This window comes from Xiphophorus couchianus, chromosome 22 (assembly GCF_001444195.1).
Source record: "Xiphophorus couchianus chromosome 22, X_couchianus-1.0, whole genome shotgun sequence".
NCBI lineage: Eukaryota > Metazoa > Chordata > Actinopteri > Cyprinodontiformes > Poeciliidae > Xiphophorus > Xiphophorus couchianus.
In genome coordinates, this window is record NC_040249.1 from 3,104,488 (window position 1) to 3,127,750 (window position 23,263).

Genomic DNA, 23,263 nt, shown 5'->3' on the forward strand with positions numbered 1-23,263 from the left:
GAATGCGTTTGGAGATGGTTCAGGACGCATTCGCCTGCCAAGAAAGGCTTGCAAGTTGCGCTGACTCCAAACACAGGCCTCTTGTCTCATAACATATGAGGTGCAGTCTCACGGCGCTCCGTCTTTGTCCTCTGACTCCTAAATGACCTCACTCTAAACGAACCTCTCAGGCGTTTCTCCGTCCATATGGTTTTAAACCTCCGGGCGTGTGTTTTTGCATCCTTCACAGCCTAATGCAGAGGTAATGAGCACTTGGCCGCACCTTTTTTTTTTTTTTTTCTCAGAGAACTGATGCAAACTGACGCTTTCTATAGGCGGCGGGCAGGACAGCAGACTGAGCAAAGCGTTGCGTGTTTTGTGTAGGAGTCTCAGATGTTTGACCCGCAGCGCCGTACGGTTTGTTCCAAAACCCAAACATATAATTACAAATCCTTAAAGCGCTGAATTTTATTGAGGGACATAAAGGTGAAGTGTGCCGAATGCAACTCCACAGTTATTATTAGTTGTAAACAAATCCTGAAAAGCATTCGATTTTCATCAAACTTCCTCTACAATTATCTACTGTTTTGAGTTGATCTCATGCATAAAATCCAAATTAGCTCCATTAAATTTGTGATTGGCTGTGAACACTTTAGCAAGGCGCTGCGATTGGACCAAAAAGTTCTGAGAGGCGGTTTGGGGGTGAGGGGGGTGAGAATGAGGAAATCTTTCCGACAAGCAAAAGCACGCAGCCGCGTTGTTCGTCTGTAACAAGGCATGTAGGTGTTTGTACTTGCTGAAAGCTGTGCAGACAAATTAGGGACGGTGCGTAATCTTTTGACTCAGTGCTAAATATGGTTTGCTAATGAATAGTTGCAGCCTTTTTTTTTTTTTTTCTCCCTCTACCAAATCCGCATCTAAGCTGAAAGCTTAAAATTCCTCATAACCAGTGGTTCTTATCTTGCGCTCAGGTTTTCCACAAATGCCCTCGGGACGCTCAGCCAAGGTGGGCACGGTTTGATTGATACAGACCGGGGAAGAAAGCGTATTCATTAGCCGATAATGCATTTTGTTTTCGCACATTTCCAAGGGGGATTAAGTGGAGATAAGGAAACGCAGGTAGGCATCATTTTTGGGAGGTTTTACAGCACAGGAAAGCAACGGCAAGGAGAACATCGACGCTTACGCCGCGGCAAAGAGATTCGCATACACAAATAAGCAGTGAATGCATGCAAAGAAGCCCAGTGAAAGTTTTGTTGAGTCACCTTTGGCTCCAGTTGTAGCTTGGGGGACGTCTCCACCAGCTTTCTACCTCTAGATCTTTTCAAAATAAACCTTTTTCCAGTTTTTCAGTTAATTTAGGTCTGGGCTTTAGGTCCAAACTTTGCTTTGACCTAAACTATTGGATTGTAATTCTGACTTTATGTTCACATCTATTATTCTGTCAGAAGGTGAACCTCTGCAGGATTTGGCAGTTTTCTCTACTTTTTCTTTTTTCAGAAATGCTCTGGATTTAGATCTAATGATTCTCCTACCAGCTCCCATTATGGCATAATGCTGCCACCACCATGTTTTACAGTGGGGATGGTGTGTTAGCGTTCCTCTACAAAAATGGTTTTGTGCGTCTATACTGACGATGATTTCTAATCAAGAGACTTCTTAAAAGAATTTTTTGCATTTGTTTTTATTTTGGGGTAGCGTAGTAAAAGAGCTGGAACATATAGGCAACCCACAGTAGAAAAGGAAAGCATTTTCAGTTCACTTTACAAGAATAGAATAGAAAAAGCCTTTATTGTCCTATAAAGGGGAAATTCAGGTGCAACAAATCTGAAACAAACGTCCAGAAAACTGATAAACAGCCGAAACACTGAGTTCCTTTAAATCGAAACTAAAAACTAAGACAGTCTTTACAACATTGAGCAGCATACTTGTTGCGTATTGATGATTTTGATGATGGCACGCGACAAAATCCAATGTTTGTTACAGGTTCCAGCATTTGGACTGTATGATGCTTTCATACAGTCAGCTTACAACAGGCTTGATGCTGAAATGCGCAACACAAATAAACTTGATTAAACAGCATCAACGGATATAAAGGGTCACGCAAAAAGGCCTTGGTGTTAAAAACAATATACAAAGAAACAATAAGGCCATAACACAAAAATACCGTGCAGTTATGAAAAATATAAATATTGGATGAGTTGAGTCACTTTTCCAAAAATGTACCTAACGTGTATTGAACATTGAAAAAGACGGACTGTTTTGCAATACCAGTGCAGACTTTACTGCTTTTGCGCTAGTCCGTCATGTAAAAACCCAGTAAGGTGGAAAAAATTCAAGAAGTGTGAACACTCCAGTCGAGGCGTGCATAAACAACATAAATTCACTCTCGCTCGCGGAGTAAACAAGTAAATCCCAGATCCTTGTTTCCGCTCGTGTTTATCCTTCGCTGCTCGCCTGGACGGGAACGTTCGGCTTTGTGCAGGCGGTCGATGTCAGTTAACATAAACTAATCTGGTTCGTTCAGGAGGACGAGGGAGTGCTGCCGCGGAGGGAGGATCAAGCCGACTTGTCAGCCGCGGAGAGAAACTCAGAACTGCACTTCCATCACACGCCCACAGGCAGCGCGCCTCCAACCTTCCACAAGATGCCTGCAGCTTTTCTACAAAGTCACGTTAAGGACCGAAGGCAGGGCCGCTATTTATTAGTGCGGCTGCGCCACCGGCGTGTGGAGGAAGGATACGGGGGCCGGGGCGTTAATTGTGGTTTTTGCGGCAGACAATTGATGCTAGGAAGCGCGGTGACAACCTGATGATAAGTACACGGCTACCCGTCAGAGCTTGCTTTTTCCCCCTTTGTTAAATCAAACTGATTGGCAGGCAGGAGGCGTGTGTGTGTGTGTGTGTGTGTGTGCGTGTGCGTGCGCGTGCGTGTGTGTGGTTGCAGAGTTATTTTAAGCGGCTCTCGGATATGAATATGCATGTCAGACTCTCTGTTGGCGTGCGCCGAAATGTGCCGACTGCTTCAGAACGAACGGAGCCGATCCCGAAATATCCAGCTGTGCTACAAAACGTGGGGAGTTTGTGTAGGCCGCCTGAGTTTTGCAGAAAGTGTCTCAGGTTACTAACTGGCGAGTGAGCGCCGGGGACACGGCGCTCGGCTGGCGTGTGTGTTTCAGGTCTCGTCTTACCAGCGTAATAGCCGGTTTGTGGGCTCAGGAGACGTGTGACGACGTGCGCCGCAGATCCCGAGGAGCTGCGCTCGAACTTAAATCAATGAGCTCGCAGAGTAACCTTTTGTGTATCCAGTCTGCATCTTTCCGACGCTCGTTATTGAATTATCGCCTAATTGGTCACGCAACAAAGGCAGCTGATGAAAAAGACAATTTCTTGCTTTTAATTGGGCATTTCACGTGCGCTTCGCGTACACCTGTGTGCAGCTGACTCGACTCGGCGTGTCGGTGTGTGTGTAATCAGAATGGGACATTAGCGAGGGCTTTGGCAGACGCCGTCGCAATCAGTTCCACTCTTCCCGGTGGAGGAGGGAGAAAAGGTTGGAGAATTAATTGTTACATTAGAAGTGTCCGGTTCCTTGCGAGAGTCCTCATAACTCTTGCACGTGGGCACATTTTGTCACACCTCCACCTCACCCTTCAGTGGATTTGATCAGAGTAACGCATAACTGTGAAGTGGAATAAAAATGATTCGTTTGTTTTTAAAGAGTTTAAAGATTAACAACTTAACTGTCATTCATTGAAGTGTTTTTGGGGTGGCAGCTAAGGAGGGGGGGGGGTAAAGATCTGAAAAGTGTGGCGTGTATTTGTTGTTCAACCCCTTTTGCTCTGGTACCAATAAAATACAGCATTCCAAGCCCACCTGATTTGTCTAAACCGATGAAGGGGAGAAGAAAATGAAAAAAAAAGGCTAAGATTAAACGTTCAATGTCCAAAGCACGGTGGTGGCAGCGTCATGCTGTGTGGAAGGATTCCTTTGGCAAAGACAGGGAAGGTGATCAGAATGTTGCCCTTTGAAACAAGATGGCCAACTAAACGCTCCGTGCAAACAAACAGTTTTCAAATAACTATCATTTTTCAGAGGTACATATCTTGAAAACCATACGTTTGTTTTCACACGAGGAGTCAAGTTTATTTCTGCATCACATTTCAGCAGCAAGACACTTCAAAGTGCTTTGCATCATGAAAACATAATACAGTCACCAATTATAAAACAAGTAATAAACATATTTTGTCAGATGTCACGATCAAAATCATCAATACACATCAAGTAAGTCGATTAATGTTCCAGTTACTAATAATCAAAGGCAACTCTAGACTGATTTAAAGGAACTCGGCGTTTCGGCTGTTTTGCCTGAGAGGCCTGGATGGTTGCTACGACGACGGCAGATCTTTAATGCATTGCGGTGCTGAGCCGTTCAGTGATTTATAAACTAACAGAAGTCATTTGAAGCCTCTGAGCTACATGGAGCCAGTGGAAGGACTTTAGATTCGGGGTGATGTGGTCTCTCCGCCTGGTTTTAGTGAGAACATGATCAGCAGCGTTCTGATTGAGCTGCTGCAGTAATGACCAGTGCGAACCACTTTAGTTTGATCTGTTCCATAAACAGACGAAAATGCAGTTGTTGTTTTTTTTACCATGAGAGAATGTGAAAAAGTTAAAGGGACATGAATACTTTTACAAAGCCTTTGTATATAACGTTGGATACAGAGACAATAAATCCGACAGTTCATTGGCTCTGGTTCTGGCCACAGCATCTGGTTGGCATGTTTTTGGATCCGTCGGTTCATTCGTATGTCAAACATATGCGCCCTTGGTTGGACTCCCAACTCCTGACCTCTGACGGCGTTCAGAGTGTGATGGATTCCCCGACCTGCGAAAGTCGTCTTCCCTCTTCTGTGTGTTTTTTTTTTTTTAACCCAACTTTATGCGTACCACCAGCGGCGGCGTGTCACGCCAAAATAGCCCGGCCATTGTCGCCCAGTCACCGAGCCGGATAGTGAAGCTCATTGTGTTGGATGGGAGGCCGGGGAGAGAGCAGGTCATAAACACCGGCCCTCCAGCACCCGGAGGGTCGCGAAAAGGTGAAGCCTCACTCTGGTTTTCTTTTCTCTCTCCCTTCCTCTTTTCCACTCTTTTCTTCTTCTTCTCTTCCAGTCTTTCTCTGCGTCAGCTTATTAACGGGCACAGCAAGAGTGTCTGGTTTGCAGAGCGCCTTGCTTTTTCTTTTTTTCACCCCCTCAGACGCTCTCACTCCTATTCTCTTCCTCTCCATCTCTCCATTCCCTCGGCTGCTACTATGGGAGGCATTTTATCCTTTGTTCCAGGCCCCATGGTGCATCTGGCCGCAGATACGGGGACGACAGGGACAGGAAACCGGCATGGGTTTCTGAGAGGCGGAGGGATTGCGCAGGGTCAGACTGTGGATCCGTTGCTAAGGGAGTTGGGTTGCCTTTTTCCACCGTAAAGGATGATAAGCAAGAGCCAGCTGGAGGAGGAAGCAGATACAGATAGGCAGAGTCGAACTTGCTCAAGAGTTGCGAGGCCAACGCAATAAAATGTTTAACTCTTAGAATCGACGTCGAGTTTCGAGCTGATTGCCTAACTTCCCACACGAGTCGTAGAGAAGGAAGAAAAAGAAGGGGCAAAGCAGAGCGAGAACAGATGCAAGGAGACATTAGGGAACGTCAAGAAGAAGAGGTCAATCCTTAGCCAGCGCTGGCCTCAGGATGACCTCGTCCCTTCTGCGAGGAGTTTGAAGTGCAGAGGAGAGGAGAGTTAAAGGAATGCTCAGGCCTCCCTCAACCCTTTTTGCCCTTCGCTCCTCCTCCTCCGCCTTCCATATTCCCCCCCCAGCAAAAACAGGGTAACGGTTGGGGGGGGGGGGGGGGGGGCAAGAGAGGGAGAGCGAGCGTTGGTGATAAAACTCCAGACGTTCCCTCATTTGATGGTGCTCTGCCATGTCAGTGCATTCTTGCGTTCCTCCCTTTTCGTTTTAGATTTCTCTCTCCTCTCTCCTTTGAAATTCCATATCAGCGTGCTTCAATGTAGCAAATATAGAAGGGAAGCTGCTACCTGCTCCACTTCCAATTATGTTGTTCTTGCTTCTTTTCACAGGAAGTATTTCTTAAGCAGCTTAAACACGGCAAAAACACAGAACTCCATTTTTGGTCTAGTTTCTAGTGTAAATGTCTTGGTGCACTGAAAATGAGACAAAACTAACTTACAAGTAACTTCTCAGCAAGAGATAGGAGCTTGTTTTTACTAAATAATTTCATAATATTGATGAAAAAGTATTGGCAGATTATTTCACTTCTATCAAGACATTTTTCCCATGTTATAAGTGAAACGATCTGCAAGACAAACTAGTACTTTTTCAACAATATCAAGGAATTATTGACTTAAAACTTGCTCTATATCTTCCTGAAAAGTGAAGTGTGAGTCAGATTTGTCTTATTTTAAGGACACTAAGACATTTTTTATTTGAAATTAGACCAAAAATTCTTGGCATTTTGTGTTTTTGCAATGAAGGACATAATAGTTGTAAAGAAAATACCAGCAAACAAAAAGGCTGTTAATCTTTCTTTTTACTGACTAGCTTCGCCATCCTCTGTCTCCCTAATTCCCTGCAGGTCCGTCTTCAAACCATAAAACCGAGGAGGAACACAAAAGCACTTCTGATGAGGGAATATTAAAGAAATTTAAAGCAAGGGAGTTCCCCTCGCTCTTCGGGGTCCAAACAGATGCGGCATGTTTGCGTCCCTTTGTCTCCTTCCTCCCCTTTTCGCCCAAACCCTGAGCTCATAAACGTTTCATTTTCCAGCTTTTTAAAACGTCTCCCACTACCATTGTTCCCCCCCCTTAAGTTCGGTTAAGGCCCACTCCCTCCCCTTTCAGAGATGAAACAGAAGTGTCCGGTCGGGCAACAGCAGGAACACATAAATCAAGTCAGAAGCCCCCCAAGAGTCCTCTCTCCTTGGGGTCATTACAGGCCAAGGGGTCATTTCAGAAGGGGTTAGGCTGACCGAGGCCAGATCGGTTCCTATGTGAACATGCACAATTAATAGGTGTGAATACATGCAGGAGAGGCATTAACTTTGTGTGAGATAAAAGTGCAAGAATCTGTTTTAGAAATGAGTTTGTGTTTGTTTGTGTTGCCACTTTGGGGTGTTTTCAGGGTAATGACGTTTTCTGAAGGCCAGTAAGACTAAAGGTGACCAAATCCCAGTTCCAGTGTGTCACAATGTTGTTTTTGAATGTAGAAAGTAAACATAACGCCCTGTTGAGATGAGAAATGATCTGTTCTCTAGTTACACTTAGGCCTGTCGCAATAAGCAACAAATCAATTAATCACATAAATTAAAATGAGCTCAATAATTTGTATTTTTAGGATTGATCGTTTTTGTCTTTTCTCTCCCTTTTCGCTGAAAACTGGATGACAAAAGTCGTGGGATTGGAGATTTGGTCTCAGCTGGCCTTTTTTTTTTGAAGGACAACTTTTTGTCATAGAAACTTAACAGTTCCTTTTGTTTGTTGCATTATTTTGGATATTTAAAATGTCTTCCAGTTCCATTGTTTATTGATCTTAGAGACTGTGTTCTTGCGCTATTATGCCATTACTATTATATTACTTGAAAATGGTCTCACAGCAACAATATTATCGTTTATCAATATCGATAATAATGTCTGGGACAATTTATCATCCAGCAAAATTTAATTGTATCTTAGCAGGTCCAGTTGTACTTGTTATGTCTTTGAGACTTCTTCTGATACAATAACTTACCTTCTTTAAAAGCAATAGTCCTTACAGGCAGCAAAAGCCCAACCAGATTCCTAGGGTTAAGGGTTACAGGTAAGGTGTGAAAGAGTTGAGTTATGTACTGGCAACGGCTACGTTCAGGGTGATGTTGGGGTTAGGCACTAATGGAGTAAAAAAAGAATGAACAGAGTTCAAGACCATGTCCTATTAAGGATAGAAATACCAATGGTTTGACTGTGCAGTTTTACAGGAGGTCATGAGGAGGTTAGTGCACAAAAACTGCACAGACTAAAAGAAGTAACACACGGTCACCTGTCACTGGAAAAAAACAATGCCTCTCACCAGAGGCAACGTGCCACGCGTCTCCGTCAGCAACACCCCGCCGTGTTCGAAGCCGAGCGTGTTAAACCGTCAGCAGTCTCAGCCCGTCAGGAGGCGGAACGCCTCGGATAAAAAGAGATGGGTCGCAATGTTTCCAGACAGGCGCAGAGAGAAGATCCTGCCTCCACAAACCCCAGTGTTCAGGCTGACTCTAGATTTTTTAGAGGAGTAGGGGGGGTTAGGCAGGTTTCCACAAGTTCTGCAGTCCCTGACTGTTCAAAGACAACTATTTTAATAACTGAGGCAGTAAAGATGCGACTTTCACTGTTGCGCTGCAGCAGCTTTACTGGGGCTCAGCGTCGCTTATGGGAGAATAATTACTCCTTATCACTGTTATGGTTTGCTAAAGAGAAAAAGGCGACTTTGGAAATGTGGTGGTTTTTGTGCTGCCTGCCAAGATCTTCAGGGTATTAGTCAGCATTTTTTCTCCCCCTTAATCTTGTTTTGAGTAAAGCTCTGACTGTGTTTCTGTGTTTTTGTCTCCTCTCCTTCCTTTTCTCTCCTCCTCCCCCTTGCAATCCTCCCCTCCGTCCTCCTCCTCCCCCCCCCCACCCACAACTCTCTGCAGGTTCATTAATGCGCGGAGGAGAATAGTGCAGCCCATGATCGACCAGTCAAACCGTGCAGGCAAGTCTCCTATAGTTACTGTTTTCAAGTCGCGCAGGCTTAAGCCAGCCCGAGTCCATGCACCCGGAGGCCTCTCAGTGGGTAAATACGGGACTGATGCGCCCTTCTTGGAATGTCCAAATCCTTCAGGGAATTCCCCCCGTCCCTCTGTACTGACCAATAAAGTTAAAAGGCGAAATATCTCAACATTAACAGCAACCATTAATCAACCTTGACGTGCCATGTGGAGTGAAAAAGTAAAGTATTCACCTCTTTGCCAATTCGTAACCCCACTTTGTACCCACATGTTGGCCTTTCCTACAATTTACCAGCAATTTGGACAAGTCCTGACGTCAAATTTACCCATGGAGGGCAAACTAGGTACAAATGGATACATGGTTTGCACGAAACGTTCCTATGGTGGCTTTGAGTTGATTTGTGGTCAGTAAAAACATAGCCAAGATGGGTACAAAATCCCACCATAGGAGACAACTAAAGCTGCTAAAGTATGAAATGGCAAAGCGGTGAAACGACCAGCTCTCGTTAATGATGAGAGACTTTTTTTTCCCCCTTGTTATCCTGCTCACAAAGCTAGCTGTGTTCTCAAAATAGTTTGTTCTTAACCCCTTCCCGCCCCTTTTCACCAAACAGGTACATAATAAAAAAAAGAAAAAAAGAAAACCAAATCCTCCACCAAGGCTCAAACTACAACCTAGAGAGACCTACAGCCGTTTCTTTTTTTGGTTTGACCGCTGATTGGCTTTTTTGGCTCTGGACCTGTTTTTACCCCCACCCCTTCCACCCCGCAACTCCCAGTTCCTTTAAACACCCTCCCTCAACCCTATTTGCGGCTGTTTCGAGGGAGCAAGTGGGGAAGGAGTGAGCAGTCCCCCTGGTGCATGGCTTGGTTTTGGACTGCTGTAAACTTTATTACCTGTAATAGGGGTGAGAGGTCATGGTGGCATTAAGGGAGTGGGTAGGGTGGTTGGGGGGGGGCATAGTAAAGTTCAAAGGCATTCAGTGGGGCCGAGGTCCTGCTTTTGCTTGACTGGCCGCCAAACGGCCTAAATCGAAGGTAAGTGGCTTTCTATGGGAGCAGAACAATGGAGGGGTGCAGAAAATAAGGAACCGGATCAGGTTTCACATATTCTTGCCGCTCAGTTTTAGTCCGTATTTATAAGATAAAGTATTAAGATAGGAGCAGATTCTGGGACCAATCAGTAAGAATGAACTTTTGTTGAAAACCGGATCGGGCCTCAACCTGGATTTGATTTTGCTCCTTTGATCGTATGTATAATTATACGTCAGGGCGCAGCAAAAGGTTTACGTTAAAAGCATTGCTGTATTACGTGCCAACGTGTCTTTTATTAAATATCTATTGGAGTGGCTGGACATGTCAAGCTTGACAGTCAAAATGAAATAACTGAAATGTTTTGGATTTACAAAGTGAAATTTGAATTGTTCCCGCATGTGACATTTAAAATCTACCTTGCTTAAGCAGACAAATAAGATTACATTTAAATCTAGATTTGGGCAAAGAATCTTGCCATATAGACATTTACTAACCTTTACCAACAAATTCACCCCCCTTGAAACTTTTCTAGATTTTCTCTGCTTATAATCTCAAATTTGATGATTGAAATTGTACATAGTAGTTAATACAATTTAATGCCTAAGAGAAAAACGGAAAGAATGGGATATATAGTTGTCAGGTTTCAAATGTGCCCCCCTTTACTCCTTTACCCCTAAATAAGATCTAGTGCAATAATTTGTCTTCAAAAGTCTCTTTATTACTAAATAAGACTCCACATGTTTAATAACCCTTCGCTGTCATGACGACACTTTTGTCCTCATTGACCATTTGACGTTTCCACTACAAATTTTCGCAAACCTTTGTGAGTATACCGCTAATTAAAACAAACAAACAAAAAAAACACATCTTTACAATCTCAGTGTTTCCATTTAATAAGAAACCAAATTAAAATCACAATACTCAAACAGTATCGATTGTCATTTCAGGGTAAATAAAAAATAGTTTTCCTTAGTGCGGACAGCGAAGTCTGAATCCAGTCTGGCAAACTAGCTATCCTTTTCTTTTCACTTCCCCATTGATCCACCTCTTTGTGTTGGTCTTTCCAATCATTAAAATAAATATATTACATTTTTGGTGACAAATATGACTTCTCGACCGTTTTCAGAGCTTCTGGCCCCATGGCAGAATCTTGCAGTCTTGACATTTAGTTTTAACTCGATGCAAGCATCAAAATAAAATTTCAACAAGTCAATCCCACAAACCAAAGTCAGTCGGTGTCTTAAATGTGCCATAGCGTAGATTAAACTCTTATTCTGATCCTATTAGAGCATTTATCTGCGTTAAAGTTCACCAGGGGCTTACAGCGGACAGCTAGCTGTACCAGCATGGAGCAGAGTGACGTTGAAAGACAGCAGAGTCTTCCTGTGCGTGCACCAGCCAACAGATGATCCCGCACCGTCCACTGAGCTTTAATTAAAAGGACTAATTGACCACTCTGCTTCCTCCCACCGGTCCCTCCTTCCCTCCCTCCCTCTTCTTCTCCTGCATCCACAGTAAGTCAAGGAGCTCCCTACAATCCAGATGGCCAGCCAATGGGTGGCTTCGTCATGGACGGCCAGCAGCACATGGGAATCAGACCACCTGGTACGGCTTTCTCCGCGTGTCTGTCCTTTTCTTCACTCTGTTGTTCCTCCTATCTGTCTTCAGTCTGTTCCTGCGGGTTTCTTTGGCTCGCTTCCACCCGTTTTCCTTCCAACATCACCTCGCCCTCTTCAACCTTTGTGTCCTCCTCTGCGTTTCTTCAGACGTGGATGTGTTCTTCGGCCAATATCTGCCATGTTGTTGTTTGATTTAATCTTCATGCTGACAGAAAAGCTCTTATTGTGAACTCTTACAGTCGCTGCTTGTTGCTTTGGGTAGAAACAGCAGGATGTGCACTCCCAAAAACACTTAGAAAGATATGCACACACACCGTTTCCTCCCCCTCTTTCCTGGATACACCAGAACAGGTGTGCTCAATCACATTACACCACCATCCTCCTCCTCACTCCCACTCCCCTTAAAACTCGGTCCCTCTCTCACGCCATCAGCTTTAATCCCAGAGTTTGTCCTTAAGCTCTTCTTCTCCTCCTCTATCCCCTGTTTTCTGTGATTCTCTCTCAAGTCTGCAACCCAATCTCAGCCTCCACTCGAAGTCAGCAGGTTTAGATAAACTGCCGGCCGACTTAACCACCCTGCACCCCACCTCAAAACACTTCCACACACACCTCTCCCAGCCAAATCCACGGGGCTTTGTTGCTATGCTGTCTGTCAAATCAGCTTCATAGTGAAACCACACTGTTGCTAAGTGCGGTCTGCTTCGAACAATTCCCTGTTTGAAGTAGTCAACAATACATTTCTGCACCATCAGTTAGAGACTACACATTTTTAATTTTTACATTTCCTCTTTGTGTCCTCCAGGGCCGATGGGTGGAATGGGCATGAACATGGGCATGGAAGGTCAGTGGCACTACATGTAGCCCTACCCGAGTCTGACCAATCACAACGCAATGGGGGTTGTAAGTAGAACAAACTGATTTTAAACAAACTGATTTTAGACTGATGTAATCCTTTTTCTGACACTCTTCAGGTATGAGTGGCATCTAAAGGTGTTTTCACACCTGATTGTCCTCTAGACTTTGTTCGATTGGTGACCAAAGTTGCCGTTACATTTTCAGCTGCAGCGGTTCGTTGTGTCAAACGAGCCAAAACCGTTTGAATAGCCTGGCAACCTCTTCGCACTGCACCAAGAATTGAAGAAGGAAACGATACAAAAACATTTGAAGATTCAGTGAGCGCACCTTCCTTCTTCTCGAAATGTAAGCCAAAATGGAGTAGTGTCAGATTTTAGCAATCAGTTTACATTTTTCCCCATTGTTCTCAAATAGGGGGTAGTTGTTTTTTTTAATTCAAGGCTATGCTGCTAATAAAAGATAAATGTATTGTGATTAGTATCATTTAGGTCTAGTTATTTATACCCACATTTATCAGGGCACCAAAAATCATACACTTTTTAAATATGTGCTATGGTGGAGGTGACGTCACACTGTGTGAGAGAGGATCAAAAAAACCCCTCTGTAAAAAAGGTGTTTGATATAAAATAAAGACAACATGACTTTTGTTTTCAGATTATGCGTTAGCGTCGCATGTTATCCGTTCCTTCCTACTTGATCTTTAGACATTTTCAGTAATACTGGAAATAATATACGTTTGTCTTTGAATGCTTCCACATTCAAACCTAAAACTTGAAGCAACCGAAGTGGATTTTTCTTCGTGTCTAAATGGGTTTTAGATACAAGCATTCTCTTGTTCTCCACCAAGCGGATTTGCGCTGTTGCTTTTTCTTCAGCGTTCCCGCCCTCGGTGCGGTGATAAGAGCCTTTGATCTCACCCGTGTAACTCTTTGTGTACGTTCTGTCGCCGTGTGTCGTTGTCACACGGCCAAAAGCCACAAAATCAAACAAGAGAAGCCAAACAAAAAAGAGAGAGGAACTACGAAGGCTTAAAGTAACATGCAGTGTAATACTATATTACAATACGGATTACTAATAAAGAAAATGTTCAAAATCGAGACAAAGTTATGAAAGAATAAACCGTTTGTACACTGATTTTTTTTTTGTGTGTGTGTGTGTTAGCATGTGGCGAGGACGAAGAGGAAAGGGGGCGGGGATGGGTTGGGACAGGAGATGGGTGGAGGGGGGTAGGGTGGGGACCTCTAATGGGAAGGGAGGGGGCAGGTAGGAGGTTACTATGGCAACAGACTGATTGGCAAAAATGTAAGCAGTCGTTGCTGGTGCAAGGAGAGCGAGAGAAGTGCGCGCCCTTAAGTGTCGTAAATCTGCCAGGTTGCTGTTGATGCATGAGCTGCATTAATACACACATGCTAACCAGCTACAGGGAGCCCACCACCACCACCACCACCTCCACCTACCCTCACTGTCTTCCTCATGCTCGCTCCAACATTGTGCTTTTTCACACTGTCAATTTTCCTCTCTCCATCTCTTTCACACAACTTCTTCTAGATTTTTTTTCTTCTTCCTTCTCACTTCTCTCCCCGTTCTTCCCCTTCCCTCCCCTCCTCTCTCTCTCTCTCTTGCTCCTTCCCTCGCTCTTGCCCCAGGGCAAAACAGACTCCCACATAATTCTGGATGTACACAGGCTGTGGATGGTGTCACAGCCGCACATTGTGATAAAGCGGCGCCGGGTCCAATCTCAGCCGAACATCATTGTTTTCCCCTTGCTGTGTGTGCCACCGCACAACGTTTATAAGTGAAATAAATACATGCTGATGTGTGGGCGTTAGCCTGTGTACCTCCACGCTGGCCTGTATAGTGGTATATATGTGTGTGTGTGTGTGTGTGTGTGTATGTATGGTAATAGGATTACTCCTGGCACAGAGAGGGGACACAAACTACTGCAAAATGGAGGAGGTAGCCAGCAGGGTATGGAGCTTAGCCGGGCCTAATTGACTAGATCCAAATTAAATATGCCGTCACTGGAGGTGTGACCAATGGATTTGACTTATTCAGTTTGCAAAAATAGGGACCATTAACCCTCTGCACAAGGCTCATACGCTGTAGTGGGAAAAAATATATATATATATATTCTGCCTCGAATGTTGGCGACAACAGAAGGCCGGCGATCTCATCTCACAGAAGTGTAAGGTAGGAGAAGAAGAAGAAGCTAAACATGTTTTTTTTTTTTGTTGTTGTTTTGTTTTGTCCGCGTCGCCACCGCCGCCGTGTGAAGTGAGTAAACACGAGGGCCGGTTTCGGCAGCTTTCTTTCCAAGCAGCTGCTATCCTTCCCAGCAGACCGCGCTTTAAACAGCCTCAATTTGCCTGCTGAATCCCGTAATTGGGCCACCAGAGGAATCCTCGGTGAGACGGGGCGAAGCGCAGAAAAGACGGGAAGAGTGGAGAGGAGGGAGGGAGGAAGAGAGAGAGAGAGACGGCGAGGTAGACTGAAAGAGGACGGGAGGGGCAGATGAAGAGAGAGAGGGAGGAGAGGAGCCGAGAGACGGATGATGACAGAAAAAAAAAAAATGTCTCGTCTCCGCAAACTAGTCTTTCCCCCCGTACAGCTTCATCAGCGCCGTCGAATTTTCTTCCTCTCTCCCCCCTTTTTTTTATTTTTTTCTAGGTCATTTAAAAGTAAGCGATATGTTATACTCTTTCACGACCAATTAAATTAATAGGTTATTACGTGAGGGAGGAGTGGGGACCGTTATCTTATTTGATTAAGAGAGCACAGGTTCATTATATTTTATAAGCAATTTTCATTAGCGGCGTTTGAGGTTTTTGTTACTGCAGGGGCTAAATTGAGCGGTTATTGTGCCGAGCCTCGGCTACAGAAGGTGTGCCTGGCAGTCACACCGCAACATTAGTTAAAACTAAAGCCAATTAGTCCCGCTTAGTGGAGAGCGTTATGCCTTCCACCCAATGATGATCACGGAGCTTATATCCCCTTGCGAAACAATACACCTGTCAGCAGACATGAAGCCCAGCAAGTCGAGCAGAAGCGAGCCGAGCCTTTGATTGCGACGGGAATGACTCTCGGATGACCCTTACCCCGTTCCCCCTTCTTCCTTCCCTCCTTTCCTTCTCTGTCTCTTTGCTTTCCTTCTCACACAAAATTAGCCATGTGCGCCCACCCAATCACTCCCCCATGCCATCCCCAGTTGCAAAACTGTAATTTTGGGCTTCAGGAGAATTATCACAGAGTGGAAGAATTAATTATGACGCAGAGAGTATGGAATTTGTTTCTCGGTTCTCGCCCATTAGAAGCTTCCCCCCCCTCCCCAAATCGACAACGCTTGAATGAACGGATGCTTTCTCCACCAGTCTCGGCTGGAGACCCTTTGTCCCAGAATTCATCGCTGAAATCATTAAGCGCAAATTTGTTAATCTTCCGCCGATGGGAAGGGGTCAAGATCCCTTCCCTAAACCCTTCCACAAACCCTCCAACTATCACACAAAACTTCTTCTTTCTTTTTTTTTCCTGTGGAGGAACCTTGACTATTGAGCAACTAGAAGGAAAAGAAGGAACGCAGCAAAAAAACAAAAAGGAAAGACAAGTCCCCATGGAGTTTGCGTGGCCCCTTGTATTGTCCATGTGAATGTGTGTCCCTGTTGATTCGGCCCCTGTGGAATCCCCCCCCCCATTCAGAGTTGAGGAAATGAGACTTACAGCTCAATGTATTGATTTGCTTATTAGGTGAAAAACCCCATAAGCAACGTTGAGCTCTTCCAAGCACTCATAGCATTATTGGCCTCTTGACATGAGTTTGCCGCAGTCAAATCAGTGCAGTCTTGTTAACCTGAGGTGAAAAAAAAAAAAATAATGCAGGAAAGACACACGACTACGCCAATAGTATTATAGTCTGTTAGAGTTCACCTGTTAAGGTTTTGTGAAATCTGACTCCATTTTGCTGACTGGAGATCCTGAATTTTAGGATCACAAACAGAATCGATCCAAGTATTTCTGCAAATATCTTAGTACACTGGAAATAAAACTAAACTTGCTGACAAGTAACTTTTCAGCAAGATTGCACGAGCTTGTTTTAAGTCAATAGTTCCTTAATATTGGCCTAAAGTACTAGATCAACTGGCAGATCATGACATTTTCCCCTTCTACCAATGGAGCGAGTACTTTTTCATCAAAATGAAGAAATTATTGACTTAAAACAGACGCTTATATCTTGCTGAAAGGCTACATGCAAGTTATTTTTGTGTTATTTCCAGGGTACTAAGATATTTGCACTAGAATCTAGGCAAACAAATCTCGTTTTTGACGTGAAAATCTGAAAATGTCCGCCCACATGTTCAGTTTTCTTTCCACCCACTTTACTTAAACCCTCGTCATGAAATGTAGTGCAAAGCCTTTAAAAGTCACTTATTAGGTCAAACAAAATACAAAACTTGCTTCAGCAGGAAGTAAGGCTGATGGAAAAATTGGAACTAAATGTAGACTAATAGCAAATAAAGAACCTGTTAGAGTCTGCAGTTGATTGGCTAATGTCCAAGCATATTTATTTGTTTGAATGGCCTGATTGAGATCAACACTAAAACAATTTCTGACAGGAATTGAGAATTGATGTTTATCTCGACTCGTCGTACGTCAACACTGAACTCAAGCTCCTTTTGCACAAAGGGAATTGGACCACATGCTGCTAGAGCCAAGGGCCAGAAGACTTACATCGTGGTATTATACCAGCAAAAATTGAAATAATTGGGGATAAAAATTAAAACTGTATAATTTTTATTCCATTTCTCAACTACCCACTGCTTTGCATGTTCACATGAAAACGTCCTACGTTTGGTGCCTCTCACATAGAAAATAACAACTAGAACCCACTTTAAACATAAATATCTGCAGCTGAGCCAGCACAATATTTCACACTTGTCTTAAACACGCCACACTTTTTCTACTTTGTTGAAAACTGATGGATGAGGGGAGGCAGGAAACTATTATTGTTCTCGTGCTCCTTATCCTTTTCCTTTTGCGCTTTTGTCTCGTCTGTAATGATCCTCTGGTGTATACGTGTGTGTGAAGGGGTGTGTGTGTGTGTGTGTGTAGCGTTCGCGTGGACGGCACTCTCAGGTGACGGCCGTCTGCGGCTCTCGCCTCTCGCTCTTTGGCTTTGACAACTACGTCGGTCACTCCCCACCTGCTGACAGACGGATGAGCGCCTTTGTTGCTGCTAAGAGAAAGACTTCTTCTTTACCCTCTGCATGTTTCTGAGGACGTTTGCTGTCAAGCCGCACCAGTTTGAGGTCGTTTCGGATCGCTTTCAGGGCTTGCTTACGAGAGTCTGTCTCAGTTGCTGACTAGTCTCTCTTCAGAGAGAATACCTAGGGCTAATTCCGAGTTACCTCGTAGTCCAGTTCAACAGATTATCCAGGAAATGTTATGCACTCAACCTTGGTATCGCTTCAAGCTGATCATGCGTGTTTGGTCTCTAAGTCCTTTCCTCCTGTTAAAGTAGCATTACTGTTGGGTGTAGGATTAACTCACTATATCCTTCAAAACCCTCCGTGTCTCTCTTATGCATCGGCGCAGTATGTGGATTCCTACTGTGGTTCTGACCCAGATTACCATGGTTCTGTTCGCTGACACATAGGCTACGTTCACACAGCAGGCAAATACGACCCGTTTTTTTGGCCATACACAACTTTTTCACCGGCGTAACCTTTTCACCCAAAAATATCTGATCTGTGCCACTTCCATATGTGGTGCTAATTTGGATGCGTATCCGATTGTTTTTAAGTCTCAACGGTCTTGTTGCACTATATATGCCTTTTATGTCACTGGTGTGAGACATATCTGTGCCAGGAAAAGCCTTTAAATCCGGATGTAAACGACAGCTGAAAATTATGATTATGAACTTATGAAACAAATCTTTGTCACTGAAGCTCATCACATCACAATCCCACCACTCATAGTTCCGACCACGCATCCAAACACACTTCCCTGCAGACGTTGCTCCACAAAAGGCCGTTGCTAGTACTTGTGCTTTCTTGCAATTAGCTTCCTTTGTGTTACGATCTTGGGATGACTCAGCCCTCGTTGCTCACTAAACTTTAAAATTGATCCACAAAAGTTTCCGTCCATTATTACTTCTGTGCTGCAGTGTGGCATCAGCGTTCTTCTTCAGCGCATGCGGTGCTCTTTATGGACGCAAACCGTTCACACAGGAGTCTGATATGTCACATTTAATTAATAAATGAATGACGAGAAAAAATCACATTTCGGTGAAACAAAATAGAATTGAGCATCGAGACCTGCTGTGTGCGCGTCAGCACACTGAACTACTCCAACAGGAAATCTCACAATGTTTACGTGCATAAACATGAAAATGTCTGGTTCTGTCTGACTGATTAATGCTGTTAATGACTGATTGTTATTTAACTCATTTAGTATAATTATTTATTGTTACACGTTCTGCTGCTGAAATAGTTTCTACTCATAGACTCTGAAGTACTGCAGACTCCTTGACGTTTTTCACATTTGGTCATTCTGCAACAGAAAATAAATGTCTTTCATTCTGATTTAGCATTGTGTGTTTCTCTTCTGCTCCCCTTTACTCTAATACCCATTTAAAAAAAATTCCCCGTCTCCAATTTCTTACAACCCAAGTATCAGACGCAGTGACCATGTGGAAACAGGGGCTTTGGTTGAATGATAACTTTTCGATGTACCCCCAAAACGCCATTTGCACATAAACCTGAACACCGTCCCGTACCTTCTGTCGTTTACAGTGCTGTCTAATGTGGCCAGTTTAAAACCGATTATTGAGTATTGATCGGTTGAATATTCTCTCTCCTCAGAGCTGGAGGGGAATCGTGTGTCTCCCAGAGGCCCGTGGAGCTTAGGAACGGCACACCTCGACTTCCCGACGCCAGTAACCAACGAAAACAAGACTCCGGATTCAGCGACCGTTTCATCTGGCTGACGCCCGTCACCTGGACGTCTTCCATGGCTGCCTCTAATCTTTCCACCAGAATCGAACTGAGCTGCGCTGATCAAAATTCGGCCAAGTACAGGAAGACCTGACTCCTGAAAGAATACTGCTTCTTCTTCTTCTTCTTCTTCTTCTTCTTGTTCTCTGGTTGACACAAGACTTCAGTCCCTTTGCTGCTGCCCCGACGCCCCACGCGGATTCCTCCATCAAAGTGATTGTGATTGACTCTTTTCGGGCGATTTGCCTGCACCTCTGGCGAATGTGGTGCCCGGTTGATCTATTCTCGACTCTTGAGGGCAAATGTTAAGACTTCTTTTTAAGAGGAGCGCTCTACTCTTTGGGACGGAGGATGTGGACCAAAGAGAAGCCAATGTCTGTAAAGGACAGGAAGAGGTGCCCTTTAAAAACAAAAAAAAAATACAGTGGATTGAGACCTGGGTGGAGAGATGGCGAGAGTGATGAAATTAAAAAAGTATAAAACTATATCAAGCCCTAGTTTGGGAAGTGAGTTGAGAAAGAAAATATACTGTATACAGTTGTAAAATTACGCTGGACTCTCACAAGAACTGGGAAACTAAGTATTGTAAATGCTATTGTATTGTTCTGCATATTATGTTGTTTCTAATAGATTTTTTAAAAAAAGGATGTGAACTTTTTTCTCTTTTTTTCCTGGTTTCTTTACGGATTCTCTTATCTGTGGGTGTGCGTGTGTGAGCGCGTGTGCGTGTGTGTGAGCGAGCACCGTCCCCAACAAATCTGCCCTCCTCAACCTCCAGCTCCATTGAACCACGTTGCGTCTTTATTTTTAAAACAAAGTAAAATCCGATGTCCGCACTCTCTCACAGCCTCTCGTGGAATATCGGAAAGGTCGGCGATCCAGGTGTTGGTTTTGCTCGTTTTTTGTTTTTTTTTATGTACCACTCTTCACAGCTTCCTGGCGGACATAGAAGATGCAAATGTTGCCGTCAATTAGGCTGCACTTCTTTTGCCTCCAGAAGAGGCCACTTCTACTGCTTTCACAACCAGATGGACGAAGTTTCCCCCGCCGTCCCGTTTCCTACTGCTTTAATTTTATATGTATAGGCTGGGGAGATCCTCTTAGTGTCGTCATGGCGATGCACTCTAAGAAATGTTTCACAGTCGATGGGGAAGTTGCAAGTATAACCCAGAAGACATGTTTTTTTGTTTTTTTTCTCCATCTGTATGCGATTGAACGTCTTTTCCAGGTTCTTATCGGCGCGTTTAACGTCACGTGGCGGCGCGCTCGCTTTCGCGCGCCCAATGGAGTTTCTCCCTCTCATAATTCGATGCAGATGCTTTGTGAAAACAACATTTATGCCATGGTCCCGTCTTGTTTTTTTTTTTGACTAGGTTGGTATAACGCTGATCAACAGACAGGAGAGAATGTAAAAGTAGCACTCTAAAAACTGCTGGGCTAAAAACAGCCCAGTCTAGGTCATTTTGCAAACCCTTTTCTGGGTCCAACATTAATCCATTCTGATGCTTCTTGCTTTCAATAAAAAAAATGTCTCAGTGGAGAAAAAATAACTATATGTGTATTTAGCTAAAGTGCATTGCAGCATTTTTGGCTTGCTGATTTTTTTTTCTACTGGTTGTTTTGTGCTGAAAGTAAAAATCATTGTATATAAAAGTCAGAAGTATCAAAACATCACCTACTATATATGAGACTATAACATATATAGGCTTAATAGTGCTTCTAAGTTCCTTATCTTTAAATATAAACCATTATTTGGGTTTAAAACAAGTGTATTACACTAAAGCTACTGAAGAGGGGATGAATAGAGTGACCAATTACCAGGAATAATAAAGACTTAATATTTAAGCAACAATTTATTATTTTCAGTTCACTAAACTGCAGTAAAAACTAAACGTCAAAAAAGTTGTGATCTTTAGACGTTTTACTGACACACACTTGAATTTGGATGGGAAAAGTTATACTTGGTATACTTTATGACCAATAGTTTAGTTGAAGTTTAATTCTTGCACTAGCTAGCACTAGCTACCTAGCATGTCAAAGGCTAATTTTGTTTTAAGTAAAAAGCAAAAACTGGTTTTCTAGTGTGAACTAAAGTTCATAACCCAATTATTGTTCTCATTCAGCAACATTTTAACCATCTAATTTCTTTCTACATCCTGTTTGAAGAGGATTGTTGAAGTCCGACCAAGTCGACGTTTTCAAAATGGCGGTTGCTGAAGAATGATGAGGCTAATTTTAGTCTCTTGACTCACCAAATTGGGTCCTGAGTTTTGACTAAATCTGCAGCTACAACTACCTAACATCTGTCCCAATAGCACAGGGCTAATATAAAAGTCCAGCAGTTTTTATGTGTGCTGCATGTGTGGAACAGTATTGATGTGACTGGGAACACGTGTGTGTCGTAGAGAGGGCGTGTGTGAGAGTGTGTGTTATCAATGCTTCCACTATCCACTGCTTCAGACATGTATGACACACATCTTTTAAAATTCCTTTGAAGACAAAGTCATGACTCGTATGCTTTTGCTTTGAAGGGTATATGTGTACATGTGTGTTGTAAATAAATACTTTTCTTCAAATAACACAACTTAACTAGTCTCAGATTATATTATTACGCAGATGCAGTGCCCTGCAAAAGTATTCCTGCCCCACAAACCGCAAAGGCCAACGTGATTTACTGGGGTTTTATGTTGCAGAGCCACACAAAGTTTTATGTATCTGTGAAGATTAAGGAAATGATGCATGTTTTTTTAAATTTATTTTCGTTTTGTTTTTTCCCCCCAAAAAAGCAAAGTGGTTTGCATAATGTGTTCAGTCCCACTAAACTCACGTAAACGTACTTTGCAGAACGAGATTTTCCCAATTTTCTATCAATTTTCCAATGCAGAGTAGCTCAAGGCCGACTCGGGCATGATAGAGAGAATCACTGAACATCAATTTTCAAGTGTTGCCGTGGATACTGAAATGGATTTGACTGGGCCATTCTAACACAAATAACATGCTTTGTTTGAATGCATCCAACTGTAACTGGCTGATTATGATAAAGGGGGGGAATCATCCCCAGAGCATGATGCTGCCACCACCATGTTTCACGACAGTGATACGTTTAGGGTGAGGCTCAGTGCTACTTTTCTGTCACACATAACATGTGTCCCCTATATGACTTGTGGCAAACTGCAACGCAAGACTTATATCTGTAAATAGGTCTGAACACAAATGTTGTTGTTTTTTTAAAGAGAAAAAAAAAATGTATTATTGTCCATTACTAAATAATAACTGATCCCCATAAGCCCCCCCCCCGAGTCCCCCCCCCCCCCCAAACAAAAACACACCAGCTAGTTGCTGGCAACGTCCTGAACAAGTGGAAATTCTCCGATCAAAGTTTACGACAAACTGTAACATGTTATTAGAGGCTTTCGCTTCTCTGAGGCAGAAATCAGCCATAAACCGTGTTTACACTGAAGAAAGCAGAGAGGGGGACATGGACTGTATCTCCCACTGCTGCCGGAAAATGTGCAGCTAATGCATGAGTTCTGCTGCAGTTTCCTCGCGCACACATGCAGAGAGGTGATGTGTGCGCGCGCATGAGAGCCGACTTTTTTTTTTTTTTTTTCCTATAGCATAAAAATTCATTTAGCTAAAATTGCTGCAAAGGCGTAAAATAAATAAATAAATAGTGGAGAGTAGTTCTCCCTCATGCCTTGTTGCTCGCAGGCCGAGCAGCTCCGGGGTTTGATTGCGGGATTACACCGCGCGTCTGAGAAAGGAGGAGCGCGAGCCCGAGCCGAGAGAGAGAGCACGCGCGAGACTTTAGTCAGATTAAAACATTTGGAAGAGCAGCCCTTAAAAGTCTTTCCCCCCCTTTTTTCCTTTCTTTTTTGGTGAACAACAGAGAGCCTGTTTCATCCGCAACAATATGCGCGTATAAATCAGCCCCCTCTGTTTCTGTCTCTCCTCCGAGCAACTATTGTGTTTGAACCGCTTTTATCGGGCTG

General features: G+C 43.6%; 1 protein-coding gene across 2 annotated transcripts in view; it reads left to right on the forward strand.

Annotated features, from left to right (window-relative positions):
* The window catches only part of meis1b (Meis homeobox 1 b), a 107,742-nt gene extending 85,882 nt beyond the window's left edge, over positions 1 to 21,860 (forward strand). The window contains exons 10-13 of one of the 2 annotated variants that reach the window (XM_028006014.1): positions 8,702 to 8,760; positions 11,327 to 11,416; positions 12,233 to 12,330; positions 19,140 to 21,860. In XM_028006014.1, coding sequence (XP_027861815.1) covers positions 8,702 to 8,760; positions 11,327 to 11,416; positions 12,233 to 12,291 — 208 coding nt within the window. In that variant the 3' untranslated portion in view covers positions 12,292 to 12,330; positions 19,140 to 21,860. The remainder of the gene's footprint in view (positions 1 to 8,701; positions 8,761 to 11,326; positions 11,417 to 12,232; positions 12,331 to 19,139) is intronic. The other variant, XM_028006013.1, reaches the window with a different exon arrangement.
* Positions 21,861 to 23,263: the final 1,403 nt, after the last annotated feature.